The 20215-nt window shown below is 38.1% G+C and overlaps 1 protein-coding gene across 1 annotated transcript in view; it reads right to left on the reverse strand.

Annotated features, from left to right (window-relative positions):
* Positions 1-9103: 9103 nt before the first annotated feature.
* The window catches only part of ACADSB (acyl-CoA dehydrogenase short/branched chain), a 62476-nt gene continuing 51364 nt past the window's right edge, over positions 9104-20215 (reverse strand). Inside the window, exons 8-11 of the mRNA XM_004474594.4 lie at positions 16333-16422; positions 12836-12973; positions 11489-11588; positions 9104-9947 (exon numbers count right to left, since the gene is read on the reverse strand). Coding sequence (XP_004474651.2) covers positions 9877-9947; positions 11489-11588; positions 12836-12973; positions 16333-16422 — 399 coding nt within the window. The 3' untranslated portion in view covers positions 9104-9876. The remainder of the gene's footprint in view (positions 9948-11488; positions 11589-12835; positions 12974-16332; positions 16423-20215) is intronic.

Below are 20215 nucleotides of genomic sequence, written 5' to 3' on the forward strand. Positions count from 1 at the left end.
TGTGGGCACTGACTCACCACACGGGCACTCGCAAGGGCACTGGCTTGCCTCACATGTTTTCTCTTCTTCTTTCTCACCGGGAGGCCCCAGGGATCAAACCCCGGTCCTCCCATATGGTAGGCAGAAGCTCTATCACTTGAGCCACATCTACCCTTGAAGTGTTTTTATCAAAACCGTATGCTGGATTTTGTCTAAATTCTTTTTTGCATTGATGGAGATGATCATGTGTTTTTTCCCCCTTCAATTTGTTAATGTGGTGTGTTATATTAATTGATTTTCTTATGTTGGACCAGCCTTACATACCCGGAATAAATCGTACTTAGTCATTATATATAAGTCTTGATATGCTGTTGGATTTGATTTGCAAGTTTTTTGTTGACAATTTTTGCATCTATGTTCATTAGAGAGATTGGTCTGTAATTTTCTTTTCTTGTAGTATCTTTATCTGGTTTTGGTATTAGTGTGATGCTGGCTTCATAAAATGTGTTGGGTTATTTTCCTTCCTCTTCAATTTTTTGGAAGAGTTTAAACAGGATTGGTGTTAACTCTTTTTGAAATGCTTGATAGAATTTACCTGTGAAGCCATCTGGTCCTGGACTTTCCTTTGCTGGGAAATTTTTGATGACAGATTTAATCTCTAAATGTGATTAGTTTGTTAAGTTCTTATATTTCTTGTAGCATCAGTGTAGGTTTTTTGTGCATTTCTAGGAATTTGTCCATTTCACCTAGGCTGTCTAGTTTGTTGGCATACAGTTTCTTATAATATCCTCTTATGATTCTTTTTGTTTCTGTGGGATCAGTCATAACTTCCCGCTTTTATTTCTGGTTGTATTTATTTGCATCTTCTCTCTTTATTTTCTTCTGTCAGTCTAGCTAAGGGTTTGTCAATGTTACTGATTTTCTCAGAGAACCAGCTTTTGGTTTTGTTGATTTTCTCTATTGCTTTTTTGTTCTCAATTTCATTTATTTCTGCTCTAATCTTTGTTATTTCTTTTCTTCTGCATGCTTTGGGAATGGTTTGCTGTTCTATTTCTAGTTTCTCCAATTGTTCAGTTAGATCTTCAATATTAGCTCTTTCTTCTTTTTTTAAATATAGGCATTTAGGGCTATAAATTTCCCTCTTAGCATTGCCTTCACTGTACCCCATAAATTTTGAAAAAGTTGTATTCTCGTTTGCATTCATCTCAACATATTTACTAATTTCACTTACAATTTCTTCTTTGACCCATTGATTGTTAGGAGTGTTCTGTTCAACCTCCACACATTTGTGAATTTTCCCTTTTATGGTCTATTATTGATTTCCAGTTTTGTTCCATTATGTTTTGAGAAGGTGCTTTGTATAAATTCAATTTTTAAAATATTTATTGAGACCTGTATTGTGCCCTAGTGTGTGGTCTATCCTGGAGAAAGGTTCATGAGCCTTTGAGAAAAATATATAACCCTCTGATTTCAGAAGCAAAATTCTGTATATGTCTGTTAGGTATAGTCCATTTATCATATTGTTCAAGTTCTCTGTTTCCTTGTTGATCTTCTGTCTAGTGTTCTATCTAATGATGTGAGTGGGGTGCTGAAGTCTCCAGATATTACTGTAGAGATGTTTATTTCTCCCTTCAGCTTTGCCAGAGTCTGCCTCATTTACTTCAGGGCACACTGGTTAGGTGTTTATGACTTATTTCTTCCTGGTGAATTGTCCCCTTTAATATATAATTACCTTCTATCTCTCATCACTTTTTTTGCATTTAAAGTCTATCTTGTCTGATATCAGTATAGCTACTCCTGCTTTTTTTTGGTTACTGTTTCTGTGGAGTGTCTTTTTCCAATCTTTTACTTTCAGCCCATTTGTATCCCTGGGTCTAAGGTGAGTCTTGTGTAGGCAGCATATGGATGGCTCATTTTTAAAAATCCATTCAGCCTATATCTTTTATTTGGGAGTTTAATTCATTCACATTCAATGATATACTGTAAATTCGTTATTTACTTCCACCATTTTATTCTTTGGTTTTCATATATCTTTTTTTTTTTTTTTAAAGATTTATTTATTTATTTAATTCCCCCCCCCCCTCCCCTGGTTGTCTGTTCTTGGTGTCTATTTGCTGCGTCTTGTTTCTTTGTCCGCTTCTGTTGTCATCAGCGGCACAGGAAGTGTGGGCGGTGCCATTCCTGGGCAGGCTGCTTTTTCTTTTCACGCTGGGCGGCTTTCATCATGGGCGCACTCCTTGTGCGTGGGGCTCCCCCACGCGGGGGACACCCTTGCGTGGCACGGCACTCCTTGCGAGCATCAGCACTGCATATGGCCAGCTCCACACGGGTCAAGGAGGCCCGGGGTTTGAACCGCGGACCTCCCATATGGTAGACGGACGCCCTAACCACTGGGCCAAAGTCCGTTTCCCTGTTATATCTTATTTTCATCTGTCTTTTAACTCTTTTGGTTATCTTCTCTGCTATTCTCGCCTCCTAACTCTCCTCTGAGCCTCTCTTTCCTGTCTTTTTCTTTAGGGCTGTCAATCTCCCTTTGATATTTCCTGCAAAGTGGATTCTTTTTTACAAACTCTCTTAGTTTCTGTTTATTTGTGAATATTTTAAATTTACCTTCATATTTGAAGGACAATTTTGCTGGGTAATGAATTCTTAGCTGGCAGTTTTTCTCTTTCAGTATCCTAATTGTATCATAGCACTGTCTTCTCACCTCTATGGTTTCTGATGAGGAATCCACACCAGATCTTACTGGGCATCACTTGTATGTGATGGTTTGTTTCTCCCTTGCTGCTCTAAGAACTTTCTCATTATGTTTGATGTCTGACATTCTGACTAGTTTGTATCCTGCAGTAGGTCTATTTGGATTTATTCTGATTGGGGTACACTGTGCTTCTTGAACATGTGAGTGCATTTCTATCACGAGAGTTGGGAAATTTTCTGCTCTTATTCCCTCAGATATTCTTTCTGCCCCTTTGTCATTTTTTTCTCCTTCTGGAACTCCCATGACATAGATGTTCTTGTGTTTTGTGTTATCATTAAACTTCCTGAGTCCCTGCTCAATTTTTCCATTCTTTTCTCTCCTTAATTTCAGCTCTTCTGTCTTCTGTATACCTTATTCTTTCTTATATCATTTTGAGTCTGCTGTTATATGCTTCTAGTGTGTTTTGTATCTCACCTATTGTGTCCTTCATTCCCATGAACTGTTATGTTCCTGTTCAGGTTTTCAAATTATTCTTCATGACATATTCTTGATGTCCTTTATCTCTTTAGTCATATTATCTTTTAACTCATTAGTTTGACTTTGGAAATTTGTATGAATCTCATTTATTGTCTCAAATCCTGTTTTTCATCTGGGGCTTTGATATAATCCTTTGTTTGGACCATTTCTTCCATTTTCTTAGTATGGCTTGTCATTTTTTTCTGATATCTAGGCATCTGATTATAAAGGTTACTCTGATGCTCAATTTATCCTTTGTAGGGATTTAGTGGCAGAAGGCTGTGTGTTACTGCTTCTTTGATTCTTGGTTCAATCTGTTCTGGTTCTTTTGGATTGTCCAGTTGTTCAAATATGGACGCTGGACCCAGTAATGGGTTGCAGACCTGCTTCAAAGGGCCTTGGGGAGGGAGGCTGTAAAGGCCAGAAAAAACTGCTCTTATTTACTTTTAATTTCCTTACATGTACTTCCTTTGTTGGGCAGCAGATGGCGCGCTTTGGCAGCCCTCTCAGTTCAAAGCATAGTGGAGTGTGTTTGCTGCAAAACAGGAGCCTCATAATTCAAACTTTTTTCAGAGGTTGTTCTCTAACCTTTGCTGGAAGATCCCTCTCTTTTCATGGGTAGGAAATACTTCCACTTTCTTCTGTGTCCTCAACAACCAGTCCTGGTCAGTAGGAAGGGTGGCTTAGAGGGTCAAAATTTTGTGGGTTAAAAGTTGAGTCAGCCTTAGGCTGTGTCCCTCTCTCTCCTGTTTCCTGGGAAGGTGGATCTCTGTGACTCCCCTTATCTGTAGCAGCCAGCCCAATGCCTGAGATTTCAACATTGGGTGGGGAAGGGTGCCAGCAGCTGCAGGTTTAACTCACAGTTTTACCATCGAGTTTCTTTTCCTGTGCCCCTCTCTCTTTTAGGCAGTGTCCAACCTTCCTGTGGTCCTAAACCTTAAATCATATTTTCCCAGGTCATTTCTGCATGTCCTCTATTTTTTCTGGAAGAAGAGAGAGTGCTCTGTCTTTCTACTCTGCCATGTTCCCAGAAGAAGTCAGCATTTAATCTCATTGAAGCTCCCTTGTGACATGTTGCTTCACTCTTGTGACTTCCACAATCCCATTTGTTTTGATACCAACTTAATTTCAATAGTATATGTAAACTATATTCCTATATTCCTCCATCCCCTTTTATGTAGTTATCAAAAATTACAGGTTTATACATTTGTGAATCCAAAACCACTGATTTCTCATTGCATTTTATGCATTTCCCTTTTAGATCCTATAGGAAGTAAAGTTATGAACCAAAGATACCATAATACTGGCATTTATATTTACCTATGTCGTTACCCTTACCATAGATCTTCATTTCTTCATGTGGCTTTGATCTATCGTCTATTGTCCTTTCAACCTGGGGATTTCTCTTTAGCCTCTCTTAAAGGGCTGGTCTAGAGATGACAAACTCCCACAGCTTTGGTTTATCTGATGTCATTCCACTTCCTTCCTCCCTCCATGGTTTGTGTTAAGAAATCAGCACTTAATCTTATTGAGGCTCCCTTGTACTTGACCTGTTGCTTATGTCTTGCAGCTTTCAGAATTCTCCTTCTTTGGACTTTGACAACTGAATTATAATATGCTGCTGCATGGGTCTATTTGGGTTTATCCTGTTTGGAATTTATTGTACATCTTGGACAGGTACATTCATCTTTCATTCAATTTTGGAAGTTTTCAACCTTTATTTCTTTGAATATTCTTTATGCCCTTTCTATCTTCTTTTCCCAGAACTCCTACAATGTGAATATTGGTATGCTCGATTGTATCCCACAAGTTCCTCAGGCTCTGTTCACTTTTTTTCATTCTTTTTTTCTTCTGCTCCTCAGACTGGATGATTTCAATTATCTCATCTTCAAATTTACTGATTCTTTCTTCTGCCAGCTCCAATCTACTGTTGAACCCCACCAGGGAATTTTTAATTTCTGTTGCTATGATCTTCAGCTCTGTTTGTTTCCTTTTCATAATTTCTGTCTTTCTATTGCTACTCTCTTTGCATTAACCTGTCATCTTCCTGATTTCCAGTAGTTCTTTGTCCATGTTTTCCTTTAGCTCTTTGAGCATATTTAGGACCACTTTGTTTGTTTGTTTCTTAAATCTTCTCTGGAATGTCTCAGGTCTGATCCTCCTCACCAATTTTTTAATCCTGTCCTTTGCCTGGGTCATGGTTTCCTGATTCTTTGTTTTGTAATCATTGATTGAACCTGGGAATTTTAATATCTTAATGTGTTATCACTTGAAATTTTGACTCTGAAGCATCTATTCTTAAGCTTGTATCCAGCTAGTGTTATGATGGAGCTTTCCTTGAATGCCAAGTGCTAACAACAAAACAGTAGGAATAAAAGAAAACATCTTTGCTAGTCTTTGTAGATTGACTTGTGCAAGTGCCCTCCTTCAGGCCTCTCCTTCCATGCTGAGTGTAGAGAATAGGTCCATGCCAAAGCATAGGGGCCACACTGGTCCTTTCTGTGCATTCATCTTGCTTTGGGTATGTGTGTGTGACCCTAGCAATCCTCTTGTTTACACAGTTCTGTATATTCCTCTTCCCTAGGAAATGGTTTCATCATGGTCTTGGGCACTGCAAGTCAGTAGGCCCTACAGCCAGCAACCCTTGCCCCAGGGAGTCACTTGACTGTTCTACCACAGCATTCTGCCACCTTCTATGGACAGGGCAAGTTCTGGAATGACAAATTCCTCAGGAACCAAAATACAGATGGGGCCAGGCATACATGCTTCCACTATGTGCATGAGGGTTATTCTACTTTCTCTGGAATGGGACCAAGGACCTGCACTGGGAGCATGGGCTGGAGGCACTGAGGGGCAAGGGAGAGGCTAGTCAGAGTGCCACACAATCCTATTGCTTTTAAGTGAACTTTTTCTTCATTTAGTGATTGCGCTGTTACTGCAGCCCTTTAACTGTTTTCTGCAGTTTTGAGAATGATGTTTCTGTCAGTTCTTGCTGTTTGTTCAGAGCTTCTGTGGGGGATGGAGCCCTGAAGCGTCTTACTCTGCCTTCTTAATTGGCAAAACTTTTTTCCCCTTTGGAACATCTTGGATTCTTAATATGTGAGTTTAACCTATTCACACACATGATTACTAATATGTATGGATATATTCCTTTTTATTTTGTTTTCTATTTATCATTTCTTAAAACCAAAAAAAGAAAACTTGTAATTTAAAAAATATTGTGTGATCACCACACAAATACATAAAATGCTTATGTTCAATTAAAGAATAATAAACAAAGCAAATACCCTATAACCACCATCCAGATTTTTACCCTTTCTTTTCATTCTCCACGCTTACCCATCCACATCCCAGGGTAGCTTTTAGTTCTCATTTTCTTAAAAACAAACTCTATATCAAGATTGAACATAGCATACTGCATGTCCCAGACAAAAACACTAAAAGATTATTTTTTTGGCATCTCCTCAGCATCATTTTCAATACTTTTCTCACCTAATTTTATCTCTTATTTCCCCATCCACCTATTCCCCCATTTTTTCTCCTGCCTACCCCACCTACTTGTCTTGCAGGTTCTCAGTTAGCTTCTCTGCTGGAGAAGATATGAAACTCATCCCTGAAGAGCTGCTTGCTAAAAAAAAAAAGGGTGGTTGGTAATGGCATTTTACTGGAAGGCTCCTAAAAATTACCAAATCTTAGAGACTGAAAGGAATGAATCTGGGAGGGCCTTCATTAGCCAGAATGCCTGCATTTGAATACCCTTCTGCCAGGTGCTAATCAGCATCTTATTGACCCTCTCCATGCTTTAGTATCCTTTCTGTGAAATGAGAATAAAAGCACCAGTCATAGGGCCGTTGAATGTTAACATGTATCAGGAGTTTAGAATAAAGCTGGCACACAGAGTACAAGAGATGTTAATTTTCATAATTATCATTCTAAATAGTTTAAAGAAATACTTTTGCATAGGATTGAACTTGGTAGTTTTCTACTTGAACTTTTCATGAGGATACACTAATAAAAACAGAAAAAGAGACACCTGAGATGGTTATACTTGTTGATAAGGAACTGGTCTTACTCATCTTTGCACCCTAGCTCAGAACCCATGGTATCTGGATATGTTGAGCACTCAGCAAATGTTGCTGAATGGTAAGAGAAAAAAAGGACTCGTATCTAGATTTCTAAACTAATACAGGAAATAATGGGGAACAGATAAGCTTAGATCTCTTAAGGCTTTAGATTATAGTGTATCATTGGGTAAAAACTGCAATCATGTATAATTCCCAAAAGTAATAATGTAAAACACAGGCATAAATATCAAATAATAGCTGCACTGGGAAGATGTGCTCAAAAGAGGTGACCTCTCTGTTGAAGAGCTCTTTATTTTGCCATTTTAAAAAAAGGTCCTCTGGCAAAATTTCCTTTAGCAGCAAGAATTTAAACTTGGTCTACATTGTAAGGTCTCTTCTCGGAAGACAAACAAAATTGGCTTACATGCAAGGTAAGAGAAAGACCTGGTATACACAGGTGTTTTATGTCTCTATCTTATAGGAAGATTACATCATTTCCTTATTTCATCTGTATGAGCAACAAACCATTTTGTTTATCAGAGTTGCAAAAATTCCTGGTTAACTTACTGCTTTTTCAATCTCCATAAAATACGATTTTGGAACATTGAATATATAGTATGATATATACCATTAAAACAAATTTTCACTTTATTAAAGATCAGCAAAAACACATCAGCAGGGATATACCTTGTGCATTTTCTAAACTACATCATAACCATAAAACCAAATGATGACCCACAATAATCTTCCCATTTGACATACACCTATTATACCTCGGGAGAGTTCTCCAAAGATTAGTGTATTTGGCAGGTGTTTAATATGTGCAAGTGATGACACTGATCAATCATACTTCTGAAATGTTATCAGTTAAATATAAAATATATCAAGAGATCAGATTTATCCTTTCCCTAACATGCTTATTTAACAGCAGTAACTATTTTAAGTAACTGTATGAATCTTGAAACATTTTTCAACATCTCTGATGCCTCCTTTTCAGAAATTCCCTACCCTCCATGGTCCAATCCCTTCTGAGAGGACATATAGCCAGAGGGGTCTGTTCTCCTGATGGAGAATCCCTGACACTAAAAAATTGTCACCAGCTATGTATTTCGATGATCTTTACATTCCTATAATTTGTATTGTGAAACAATGGATTTTTGCTTTCACGAATATGAAATTATTTTAATATTGAATATGCTTTTTAAAAATGCTTCAACCCTCTTTCTTCCCCCATTCCTTACAAGATTTTGATATCCTTGACTATGGGGCAAGGTAACCCCCTCAGAATCACGGAACTAAAACATAATTTCTGAATCATGACTCTAAAGTTCAGTAACCAATTTTGAGGAAATAGTATGCAATCTTGTATTAGTCAGCCAAAGGGGTGCGGATGCAAAATACCAGAAATTGGTTGGTTTTTATAAAGGGTATTTATTTGAGGTAGAAGTTTATAGTTACCAGGCCATAAAGCATAAGTTACTTCCCTCACTAAAGTCTATGGCCATGTGTTAGAGCAAGATGGCTGCCAATGTCTGCCAGGGTTCAGGCTTCCTGGGTTCCTCTCTTCCCCAGGCTTGCCTCTCTCCAGGGTCAGCTGCTCTGTTATCTCCACAAGGCCAGCTGTAGACTATTAGGTGAATGGCTTATTTCTCTTCCTGAGGACTTTTTCTTCATGACCAAGCTCCTCTGTGTGCTTACTTCCTGGGGCTCCAGCTCAAGATTCCACCATCAAAACTCCACCATCAAAATGCCAGTTAACTTTTCTGCTCTGCCATGTAGTTTCATCTATTGATGTGGCCCAACCAAGGCCCTAATCATAATTTAATCATGTCCAGGTACAGACCAGTTTGCAAACATAATCCAATATTTATTTTTGTATCAAACTGCTACAAATCTTAATACAGGAAGGTATTGTATTATTGAAAAATCATGCATGATAGAATGAATATTACAATATTGAATATTTTGATTAAACAAATTATATCTGAATATTAAAGAGACTTGTTTTTAAAACAATCTGCTGAAACCATTATGAAAAGCATCTTTCATACAGTTCAATTATAGTAATATTGCTTGACTTGGTTAAAATAATGTTTTCTTCAGTTATATGATCTACAGAATTATACCCTTATTTTCTATGCATTCTCAGATATTTAGAACTAGAATTTTTAGATTTTTCTAAATAAACGATCAATTTCCTCCTAATTTAGCAACATAGAATTAAATCTATAAAGTAGTATAAAAATTAGTACCATAACAAACATTTCTCTGATATCACAAAATAAAGAATAATTGGAATATAATTAGCCATTTCTGTAAGTAATTTCAGACATCTTTATTTTTCCAAATGCTGATGGGGTGAGACTTTTGTATATGCTTAAGTTAGAATGGTAATGTGAATACATAAAGAACTTTAAAAACAGTTTTGGAGAAAATATGGATCCATTTCTTCTCAAGTTAAAAATGATTTCCTGGGCCTAAGTTTAATAGATTGGAAAGGACCATCACAAAGCGCTTAAATAAAATATTTCAATGCTATGGAGGTTTAGTTCCAACAAGGCACAATAGTTCCAACTTTTACACCAGTGACGTCAGAGGGGTGTCCTATTCCCATGGATGTTAGTACTCTGCATCAATGTGCTTTGCAATGGTGCTTAGCTGGATATTTGAAGTTCCTTCATATATTGTACCTTAAATGAAAGGGAGCAAAAGGAACAATTAGGAGTGGACTCATAGTTAGAGAATCCATACAAGAAATAGCTCTATAAACATTGCCTCTGCATTTGCCATAAAACAGTTATTAGTAACATCATCCAATGCCCCCCTGAATATGGTGCATTTTGACAAAGTAATTTAGAACACAATTAGAATTTAGTGTACAAAGAAGCTCCATTTTCTTCAAGAACTGATACTTATTCCTCTTTCTAATATCAAGAATTATATACAGTATTTCCTTGGCTGCCAAAAAGTGCTGAATTTACCAGATTAGCTTAAATGGTTTATTTAGTATGGTCCCTTTCTCTTCCTTTTCAGACTCTGGTTTCATGTTTTAAAGGCTAGGTGGTAATTCTATATATTTTACTGCGAATCAACTCATATCTTTTTGAAAAAAAGGAAACATAAATCTGTAAATAAAATTAATAGTATCAAAGGTTGTCAAAATGCTCTGCAGAAAACTTTACTTGCCAATTTTCTGCCCTTCTACTGAAATTAGAACTAAAACACAGCTGAGGGTTGAAATTTATCTCATCTAGTTGTTATGCTAAAGCTCAGTATATACTGCAAATATGGAATGAGGTATAAAAGATTCTGTTTTGCTAATTATAACATTCTATTCCAAATATTTTCCCTATATCTTTCGCCTCAAAATATTTAACATGCACCTCTGTGCTAGGTGCTGGGGCTATAACAGAAAACAAAGGCACAGTTTCTGTCATCAGTACAATACACCTATATAATTACCACATTTTCACATATGAGAAAACTAAAACTCAGAAAGGTTAACTAAGTTGGCCAGATGAGTATGAGGCCAGGGTTAAAACCCAGGTTAGTGTGCCTCCTCCGGGGTAATCGTGACACTGCCTGTTGGTTGAGTGGAAAAGGTGGGTCAGACCAGTACCACCTCCAGCTGGTCCATCATGGAACGAGACTCAAAAATATGCAAACATACACAGCTAAAATACAATTCAGTGTGTTCGTTCCCTAACTCTTTTGCTAAGTTTTGCCTATGAGAGGACCATTTTCCATTTGATTTATAGATTTCCAGATTCTGTATTAAACGGTTCAGTTTCTTGGTTCCTGAACAATCAGTACATAAGCATAGGTCTTATTAACGAACAGGCAGCTTCCAGAGCTGTTGTATTTCCATCTTTTCCTCTGGGAGTGGGACCTCTAAACTTAGAATGAGACTTTAAAGAACAGCAGTAGACTACAGTAATCATAAATATTAACATTTTTAGTAAACGTTAGAAAAACTAAGCGAGCAAATTTTGTTGCAGTTTGACTAAAAGGCTTAATTGAACATTTAAAAAGTCAGTTTGACTTTTCGAAAAATAGCCATATTTTTGAAAGAAGAGGTGGGGAAAAAGCTAGCCATCATATGTGAGCCAATAAACACACTGAAGAGATTAAAATTGCCTGTGTCCGGTTACCAATAATATAAAATTGAACAAACATAACAGTGCAAACATCTTCAGATGCAAACAAAACACAAAATGTAAAAAGAATTTACCAATCTTCGCATCTCGGAAGTATTTTTCCATAGGGTAATCCTTGATGTAGCCTACTCCACCCATCCATTCGATGCACTTACTAGTGGTTAGTCCTGCAACCTACCGAAAATAAGCTGTATATCACACATTGAAAACCCATGGATTCATTGTTACTGGTCCTTGGAAGGATCAGTTATTTTATACAAGAGCATTGTGCATGCAGTCCCATTCTCCATCCCATTTTTGTAAAATATCCTATTAATTCACAAAACTCCTATTTTCTTAAGAAAACTAAGGTACTGTTCAGATTCCTAGACTTGCCAACAGGGGGTGTTTCATTCAGCAAATACTTATTGAGCGCCTCCTTTACACCAGCGTGTGGCCCACCACTGTGTATACAGCGCAGGGGGGGAGGAGGGGAGGTGGTCACTACCCTCTTGGCAGTGACGGTCATTTGGAGAGACCGTCCTTCAACCAACCATCATAGAAACTGCGATAAATGGTATGGGGCAGAACAGCTTGCTAGGAAAGCTGACTTAAGATGGGGAACAGCTGAGGAAACTACAGCTGAACTGAGACTTACAGGCTGAGTTAGAGGTTGAGAGGACTTCAGGCTGAGTAGTCTGAACAGCTTAGACCTGACTGCTGGCAGTGGAGAGGGAGAGAAATAGATGGATTCAAGAAATATTTGGAGGTAGAATTCCACATGGGGATGAGGGAAAGGACAGTGTCAAGATGACTCTCTGGGTTCTAACTGGTGTGAGTGGACAGATAGGTGAAGTAGAACTTAGATATATTAGTCTGGAATCCAAAAGCGAGGTTAAGGTAGGAGCTGAAATTGGGGGACTGGAGGGGCTGAAGGAGTATTTCAAACCACGGGAATGAATAAGATATATGCTGAGACTGGGATATAACTGCCCAGTGATATGGTGAAATTCTCCAGCCAAATTCTAGTGTTTTGAATTTAGAACACAAACATATGAGCAGAAACCATTAAAAACAGACAATCATTTCTTTATCTTTTTATAACACTGGTTCACATTATGAACCTTAGTCCTTCCATATCTCCCATGGCATTCACTTTGCCCCACGCTAAAATCATGGGCTTGATGCCATCATTCACATGAGGCTTACTGGTATGGATTTATGGTAGGTGTTCTACTTGAATTGGGTTACCTGGTTTCCATTTAAGAGCCTGGAAAGAGAGACCTCACAGAATTAAAGCACTTTCCTTTGACAGCTTTATTCATTTGCTTCTCTGTCACAGGAATTGGACAGTCCAGGTGATTTTACTTGAAAAACAAACTCTCAACAAACATTCCTAAGGGACAAGGTTAATAAGCACACTGTAGAAATAATTTGTTTACCTCAGATGCATAGTATTTGGCCATAGATGCTTCTTTTATGAATGGCCTTCCAGCTTCTAGAAGCCTGGCAGCGTTGTATGTCATTAATCGTGTAGCTTCCAGCTGGGTGGCCACATGAGCCACTTGATGTTGAAGCCCCTGTAACATTCAGGCCTAAGTTAGAGAATTATGATCTTCAGAAACATAGCTCATCTTCAAAGTTTTGCCCAGACACAGAATATGGTCAAACTCAAATATATCCCAAAAGAATATCATTATATGCATTTCTATTAAGTAAAATCTACCATCTAAAATAAAATGTGGCACAGCATGCCTTGTTTAACAATTACTTTTAATCCTTTTTATGATCAAGTTTGAGCTTAAACTAAATCCCCGCAAAGCAAGACTTTGAATGGTCTTTGTTTGCTTGAATTAAAAAAAGTTTTATTCTGCATATAGCCTCAGGCACAAGAAGATATTAGCTGCAAAGTAACGAAAGAATGTTTAAAGTATCATTTTTCCCCCTTCAAAGAACTTTATTAAAGTGACTCCACTGCAATATCCATGGACAAGAACAGTTTCTTTAGGATTACAGAAAACAGTAGAATAAACTTAAAAACCACCCTAAAGAAATGACTGCCACCCTGAAATTTTATATCCCGTAAACAAATGTTAGTCAAAAAAATGACTGAGTGAAAGGGAATATGAACTTGAGCAGTTTATAGTTGTTAGTGATTTCCCAGAAATATAAAGAATAGATATATTTATTAAAAACTGAAATGTCTGTCATGCCTGGCCCATCCATCCATCTACCCGGATATTTACTGAGCACCTACTCTGTGCCAGCCACTGCAGTGAGCAATGGCAATATCACATTGAGCAATACAGATTAAGTACTTGTTCTTATGCTTTATATGGTCTAGCAGAGAGATCAATTAAATAATTATAGTAATGTGTGATGAATGTTAAAACAAAGAATCTCCATTAGGGTGATTATTCAATAATCCCAGGAATAGCCTTTCCTAAAAACCAGGGACATCTGTAGAAAAATAGCACCACCCACAAGTGTTCTGTAGATTCTTCTCTTTCTGTAGTAGTTGATATATACAAGATACATACGTAGCCCATGAAGCATAATAATAAATTGACCCCCCATGAACCTACTACAAACTTTTTTTTTTTAAAGATTTATTTATTTATTTACTTCTCTCCCCTTCCCCTCCCCACCCCAGTTGTCTGTTCTCTGTGTCTATTTGCTGCGTCTTCTTTGTCCGCTCCTGCTGTTGTCAGCGGCACAGGAATCTGTGTTTCTTTTTGTTGCGTATCTTGCTGCGTCAGCTCTCTGTGTGTGCAGTGCCACTCCTGGGCAGGCTGCACTTTCTTTCGCACTGAGCGGCTCTCCTTACGGGGCGCAGTCCTTGCGCATGGGGCTCCCCTACGCAGGGGACACACCTGTGTGGCAGGGCACTCCTTGCGCGCATCAGCACTGCATATGGGCCAGCTCCACACGGGTCAGGAGGCCCGGGGGTTTGAACCGCGGACCTTCCATGTGGTAGACGGATGTCCTAACCACTGGGCCAAGTCCGCTTCCCCCTACTACAAACTTACGTTCAATTAAAGTTCATTCAATTAAATCCATGCCATGTTGTCTCTTCCAAAAGGGTATCAGGCACCATGACAAGCAGAAAATTGACTTTGGCATGTTTCCTAGCCTACACAAGAACTTACCATCTTTGGATACTGGTTCCTCAACTACACTGTGAACAGGGCATGGCATGGAGAACATGCTCAACAGATCTATGCTAATAAACAAATAGAAGAAATGAAGATGAAGAGGCCTGGTCCCCACTCTCAAAGAGTTTATAGTTTAGAGGAGAGAAAAGTAGAAATGATCACATGCAGACCAAAGAACAAATCACTTTAGCAAGATAAAGTGCACTAGACTTAAAATACAACTTACAAGCTCTCTCTGCCTAAAGGAGCCTGCATTAAATTTTGGTGTGTATTTCCAGCTTTCTCTCCCATTTCTCAGCAAGCTCTGTTCTTTCCCCCCATTTTCCCAATAATTTATTTTTTTACTGACCTAACTAAAAAAATACAACTTACAAATTTTAATCAAAGTTTCACATAAAGTTAATAATGATGCATTTTAAGATCAAATTTCTGAAAGTTTTCTTTTAAATTACCTAAAACACAGGCATCTTTTAAAATATTAGAATTATTCCTATAAGTACACCTGACCCCTTCTCCACATACATAAGGAAACAGTTTCCTGTGTACAAGGGCTTTGTCTCTCTCAAAACCATCTTATTATACAGTCACTTTTGGGGCAATCTATGTGGTAGCTGGCTCTGAGAAAGCACTCTAGTATAAGAAATAAAAATTAGACCAGGATCAAGACAAAAAAAATAAAATCATTTTGGCAGCTGTGTGACATGGAAAACTCAAACTCCATATGCCTCAGTTGCTAGTATCAGACGGGGATGACAGTATGGCAGGGCCTGCATAGTCAGGCTTTGAGCTGTGTTTGCCCACAGTCCCTTTATCTCTATACGTGGGCCATTCAAGTGTGCTTGCGTGAAGCCTGATCATTACTATATAGAACTTGAAGACAAGGCAGGAAGACAGTGCTGACAGTGTAATAAGAAATTGTGTTTGGAACCTTCAGCAGCTTAAAGGGAAATGCTGCAACCAAATAAGCTAATTAGTTGGGAATTTTAGGTCATATTCTTGAGGTAATAAAAGGTTTGGTAAGGAAAAAAACCTAAAATAATAAAAAATAAATAAAAATGAAAGAAAAAGCAGGGGGAAAAAAAGGCAGGGTAAGCTGCCATTCTGTGGACAGAAAGATTACCATCACCACCAACAAATCCCGAGGGGCTGGGGAGCCCCAGGAAGCCTAATTCACTGCACATCCCCAGGCCAGTATTTCCCAATATGCTTGGCTGACAGCATCTCATTTGCACTTACTGGGGCAAACTGCATCTTCTGTAAGATGCATGTGACAGAGTGTAGTCCTCTGAGAGTAACTGCACAGCTCAAGCCTGAGCAGGGATTTGTAACAAGTGTCACCATTTATTGAGCACTTGTTAGAGCTGGCAATGTGTCAATCACTTTACATATACATCTAATTTAAAATCACCCTATTGGGCAGGTCATAGTATCCCCAATTTACAGATTAGGTGTTGAGGCTTAACAAGGTGAGGCAAATTGCCCCAGGTCTAAAGCTAGTAAGTAGAAGAGTCAGGATTTGAACCCAGGAAGCTCTGGAATTTATGACGCAGCAAGGAAAAACAGCTCTGTAGTTCTCACGAAGATATCATGATTCATGCCACAGCTGGGACTTGGAGAAGGTCAAGGTATTCAAAAGCATGTTTCCTGAGACCTATTCCTTCTTCCTCTACCCTCTCCCATTAAAATCCCCTCAAGAGGATTTCTTCCATGACTCTACAACACAGTTCTTCCCTATCATGCAGAGAAGAGTTGAGTACAGTAGAAAGATCCTCAAAATTATATACCTGAAAATCAAATATTCTTTTGCCAAATTGTACTCTTTCTTTGACATATGGAATAGTGTGGTCAAAACATCCTTGCGCCAGTCCCAGCATCTGTGAAAAAAACAAAACCAAAAAAGAATCTCTTATTTTGTTACAAGTTTATGTTTTAATTACTCAAGTTGTAAATTCCTATCACAGGCATATTGAATAGTATGTTGTGGGAGTGGGAATTGGAAATACTGAGGTGATGAAGTGTGTGTTAATAACACACCTTCACATGCTGAGTTGTAGAACTGAACTTCCAGTAAGGGAGAAATATGAGTGATTTCATATGAAGATGAATATATTCCAGCAGAGATGCAAATCTCCTGGCATGAGCTCATACAACCAGTCTAGTTTTCAGGAATCTTCTCCTTGCCTGCAGTATTAGAGCTTAAAGCAAGTCACAGAAGCTTTGCTCAGAACTGGCCTTGGAGACTGTAGTGTCGCCCCCTCGAATCCTTCTAGAAGTCAAATGTGAAGGTCACTGCTTAACCTTCTATTTTCCTGTCCATTTTGTATATGATCAGGATAATAAGAGCTTGAGGGGAAAGGGAATTAGAACATAAAGGATCAGTGCTTCTCAACCCCTACTGCATATAAGACTTATTTGGGGAATTTCCTAAAAAATACTGATACCTGGGCCTAACAACTGAATTGAGAATGGAGAGGTTTGGGGAACATGGCCTAAGCATCAGCATTTTAAAACCCCCGCAGGTGATTTCCTGTATATAGCTAGGGATGAGAACAACTGATAAAAAGTAGCAGGTAAAAACATTAATTTACATGCCTGAAGAACAAGTCAGGATGTGGTGACAATTTCTCATTGCTATCCAATTTCCATATTGAATGACTCAAGCTTAGAAATGGTTTCTAAATTTTGATGTTAGATAGCCATTCAATCACTATCTAATTATGTCAAACTATGTAGGGAAAAAGAATACTTAAAGCTTTTGGGGGAAATGCCTACAAACTTTTGATAAGAGAAAAGTTAGTATGTAAAAAATATCCTATAATGCCATGAAGACTTAAATTATTGGCTGCCAATAAAAATAGACATTTTCCATCTCAGCAAAATGTTTTCACTACAAATACTGAAAAACTAAATTCTCTGTCACTACAGGGTTTCAAGGCTGGAGACTTCAGTTCATTCTGTTAGATGTATCTCTTCATCTAAAAGGAACCCTCAGTATTAACTGAGACTTAATAACTCCCTGACCTTAACTTTTAATTAGGTTAGAAGATAACTTGGAGTAATTAGACTAAAGCTCAGTCCATGTGTTTTACTGCCAGAACATCTTTACTATTTATATGTCTGGGAACAATGAGATCTAGAACTGTAGTTTTTAATGCCACATCTAATGAAATTGAATCACACAAAAATTAAAAGGCCTGGATTAAGACGATGAAGTGAGATGTTTCAGGGCTCTGTCCTCCGATAGAAACTTTGAAAGATCAACAAGAACTAGCAGAAACATCTTCTCATAGCTCCAGAAAATAGTTAAAGAGCTGTCATTAGAGGGCAAGTGTTGAATCAAGAAAAAGATTACTTAAAAGCAGATCTTGGGGTACTTTGGCTGATCCCTCCCCGATCACCCAATAGTTTAGTACAGAGCGGGCCCACACTCCCAGTATGGACTCCTGGTTTGAGCACCAGAGAGAGCAGAAAACCCTCATGCACATACTAGAAGCATGTACTGATGGCCCCATCTATCTGGTGGGGCCTGAGAGACTCACCATCCTAAAACTTGCCTTGCATGTAGAAGGCAGAACACCACTGGAGAGCAGTTAAAGGACTGCTGACTGTAGGACATATAGTCAGTGCCTGGGACCATCAGAAAACTGTTTCGTAGGGGAGAAGAACATTCAGAACCATGTAAGTGGGAGAATTCCTAGAGCCACACACACATGCCCAAGTGAAGACAAGCAAAGAAAGGACCTGGGTGGCCCCTGTGCTTTGGCCTGGAGCTCTTCTTTAAACTCATTGTAAGGATAGAACTGAAGGAGAATACTTGCACAAGTCAATCTGCAAAAACTGGCAAAGAAGTTTTCTTTTTTTCCTACTTTTTTTTGTTGTTGTTGTTGTTAGCACCTGGCATTCAAGAAAACCTCTGTCATAACACTAGCTGGATACAAGCTAAAGGAATAGACATCTCACAGTCTAAATTCCAGCAATAACACCTTAAAATATTAAAATTCCTAGGTTCAATAAAAAATTACAAAACATACAAAGAAACAGGAAACCATGGTCCAGGCAAAGGACAAGATTAAAGCATTAGAAACTATTGGTGAGGAGGACCAGACCCGGGACATTCCAGAGCAGACTTTAAACAAAGTGATCTTAAATATGCTCAAGGAGTTAAAGTAAAATATGGACAAAGAACTAAAGAAAATCAGGATGATGATAGGTGAATGCAAAGGGAGTAGCATGAGAGAGATGGAAATTATGAAAAGGAACTAAACAGAGCTGAAGACCATAACAACAGAAATTTAAAAATCCCTAGAGAGGTTTAACAGCAGATTGGAGGTGGCAAAAGAAAGAATCAGTGAACTTGAAGATGAGACGACTGAAATCATCCAGTCTGAGGAGCAGAAGAAAGAAAGAATGAAGAAAAGTGAACAGAGCCTGAGGAACTTATGGAATGCAATCAAGCATACCAATAATCACATTGTTGGAGTTCTGGAAAGAGAAAACAGAGAGAAAGGGGCAGAAAGAATATTCAAAGAAATAAAGGTTGAAAACTTTCCAAATTTAATGAAAGACATGAATTACATGTCAAAGATGTGCAATGAATTCCAAACAGGATAAACCCAAATAGACCCATGCAGCAGCATGTTATAATCAAGCTTTCAAAGGCCAAGATAAAGAGAGAATTCTGAAAGCTACAAGGCATAAGCAACAGGTCAAGTACAAGGGAGCTTCAACAAGATTAATGCTGATTTTTCATCAGAAACTATGGAGGCAAGAAGGAAGTGGAATGATATCAGATCAACCAAAGCTGTGGGAGTTTGTCATCAGTAGACCAGCCCTTTAAGAGACGCTAAAGAAATTGAAAGGACAATAGATGACATATCAATGCTGCATAAAGAAATAAATATCTATGGTAAGTGTAATGACATGGGTAAATATAAATGTCAGTATTATGGTATCTTTGGTTTGTAACTCTACTTTTTACTTCTGTATAATCTAAAAGGGATATGCATAAAATGTAATGAGAAATCAGTGGTTTTGGATTCATACTGTATACCTGTAATCTGTGAGAAGAACTACAAAAAGGTGGGGGTGGTGGAGGAGTATAGGAATGTATTTTGTGTATACTATCAAAGTTAAGTTGGTATCAAAGCAAATGAGACTGTCACATATATAGGATGTTAAATTTAAGTCCCATGGTAATACAAAGAAAATTTTAGAAAATATGCAAGCATATAGAGACAGAAATTAAAATATAGGTTGCCAGGGGCAGGAGTCTGGGGAAGGGGGAGTTAATGCAAAATTGAGTGTAGGGTTTCTCTTTATGAAGATGGAAAAATTTTAGTACTAGAAGGTGGTGAGGGTACTGTAGTATGGTGAATGTGATTAATCCCACTGAATGGTATGCCTGAGAATGGTTGAGATGGGAAAGTTTATGTGGTGTATATGTTCCCACAAAAAAGCCATTAGACATCATTGGTGAAGAAGATCAGATCTGGGGCATTCTAGAGAAGATTTGGAAAACACAGATAAAGAACAAAAGGAAATTAAGAAGATAAAGAAAGAAAAGAAAGAGCAACTAATGAGATAAGGCAATATATGATCCTGGATGGGATCTAATAAGGAAGGAGAAAAGGCTCAAAAAGACATTATTGGGACATATGAAAACAATGA

Source organism: Dasypus novemcinctus, chromosome 6 (assembly GCF_030445035.2).
Source record: "Dasypus novemcinctus isolate mDasNov1 chromosome 6, mDasNov1.1.hap2, whole genome shotgun sequence".
Classification (NCBI taxonomy): Eukaryota; Metazoa; Chordata; class Mammalia; order Cingulata; family Dasypodidae; genus Dasypus; species Dasypus novemcinctus.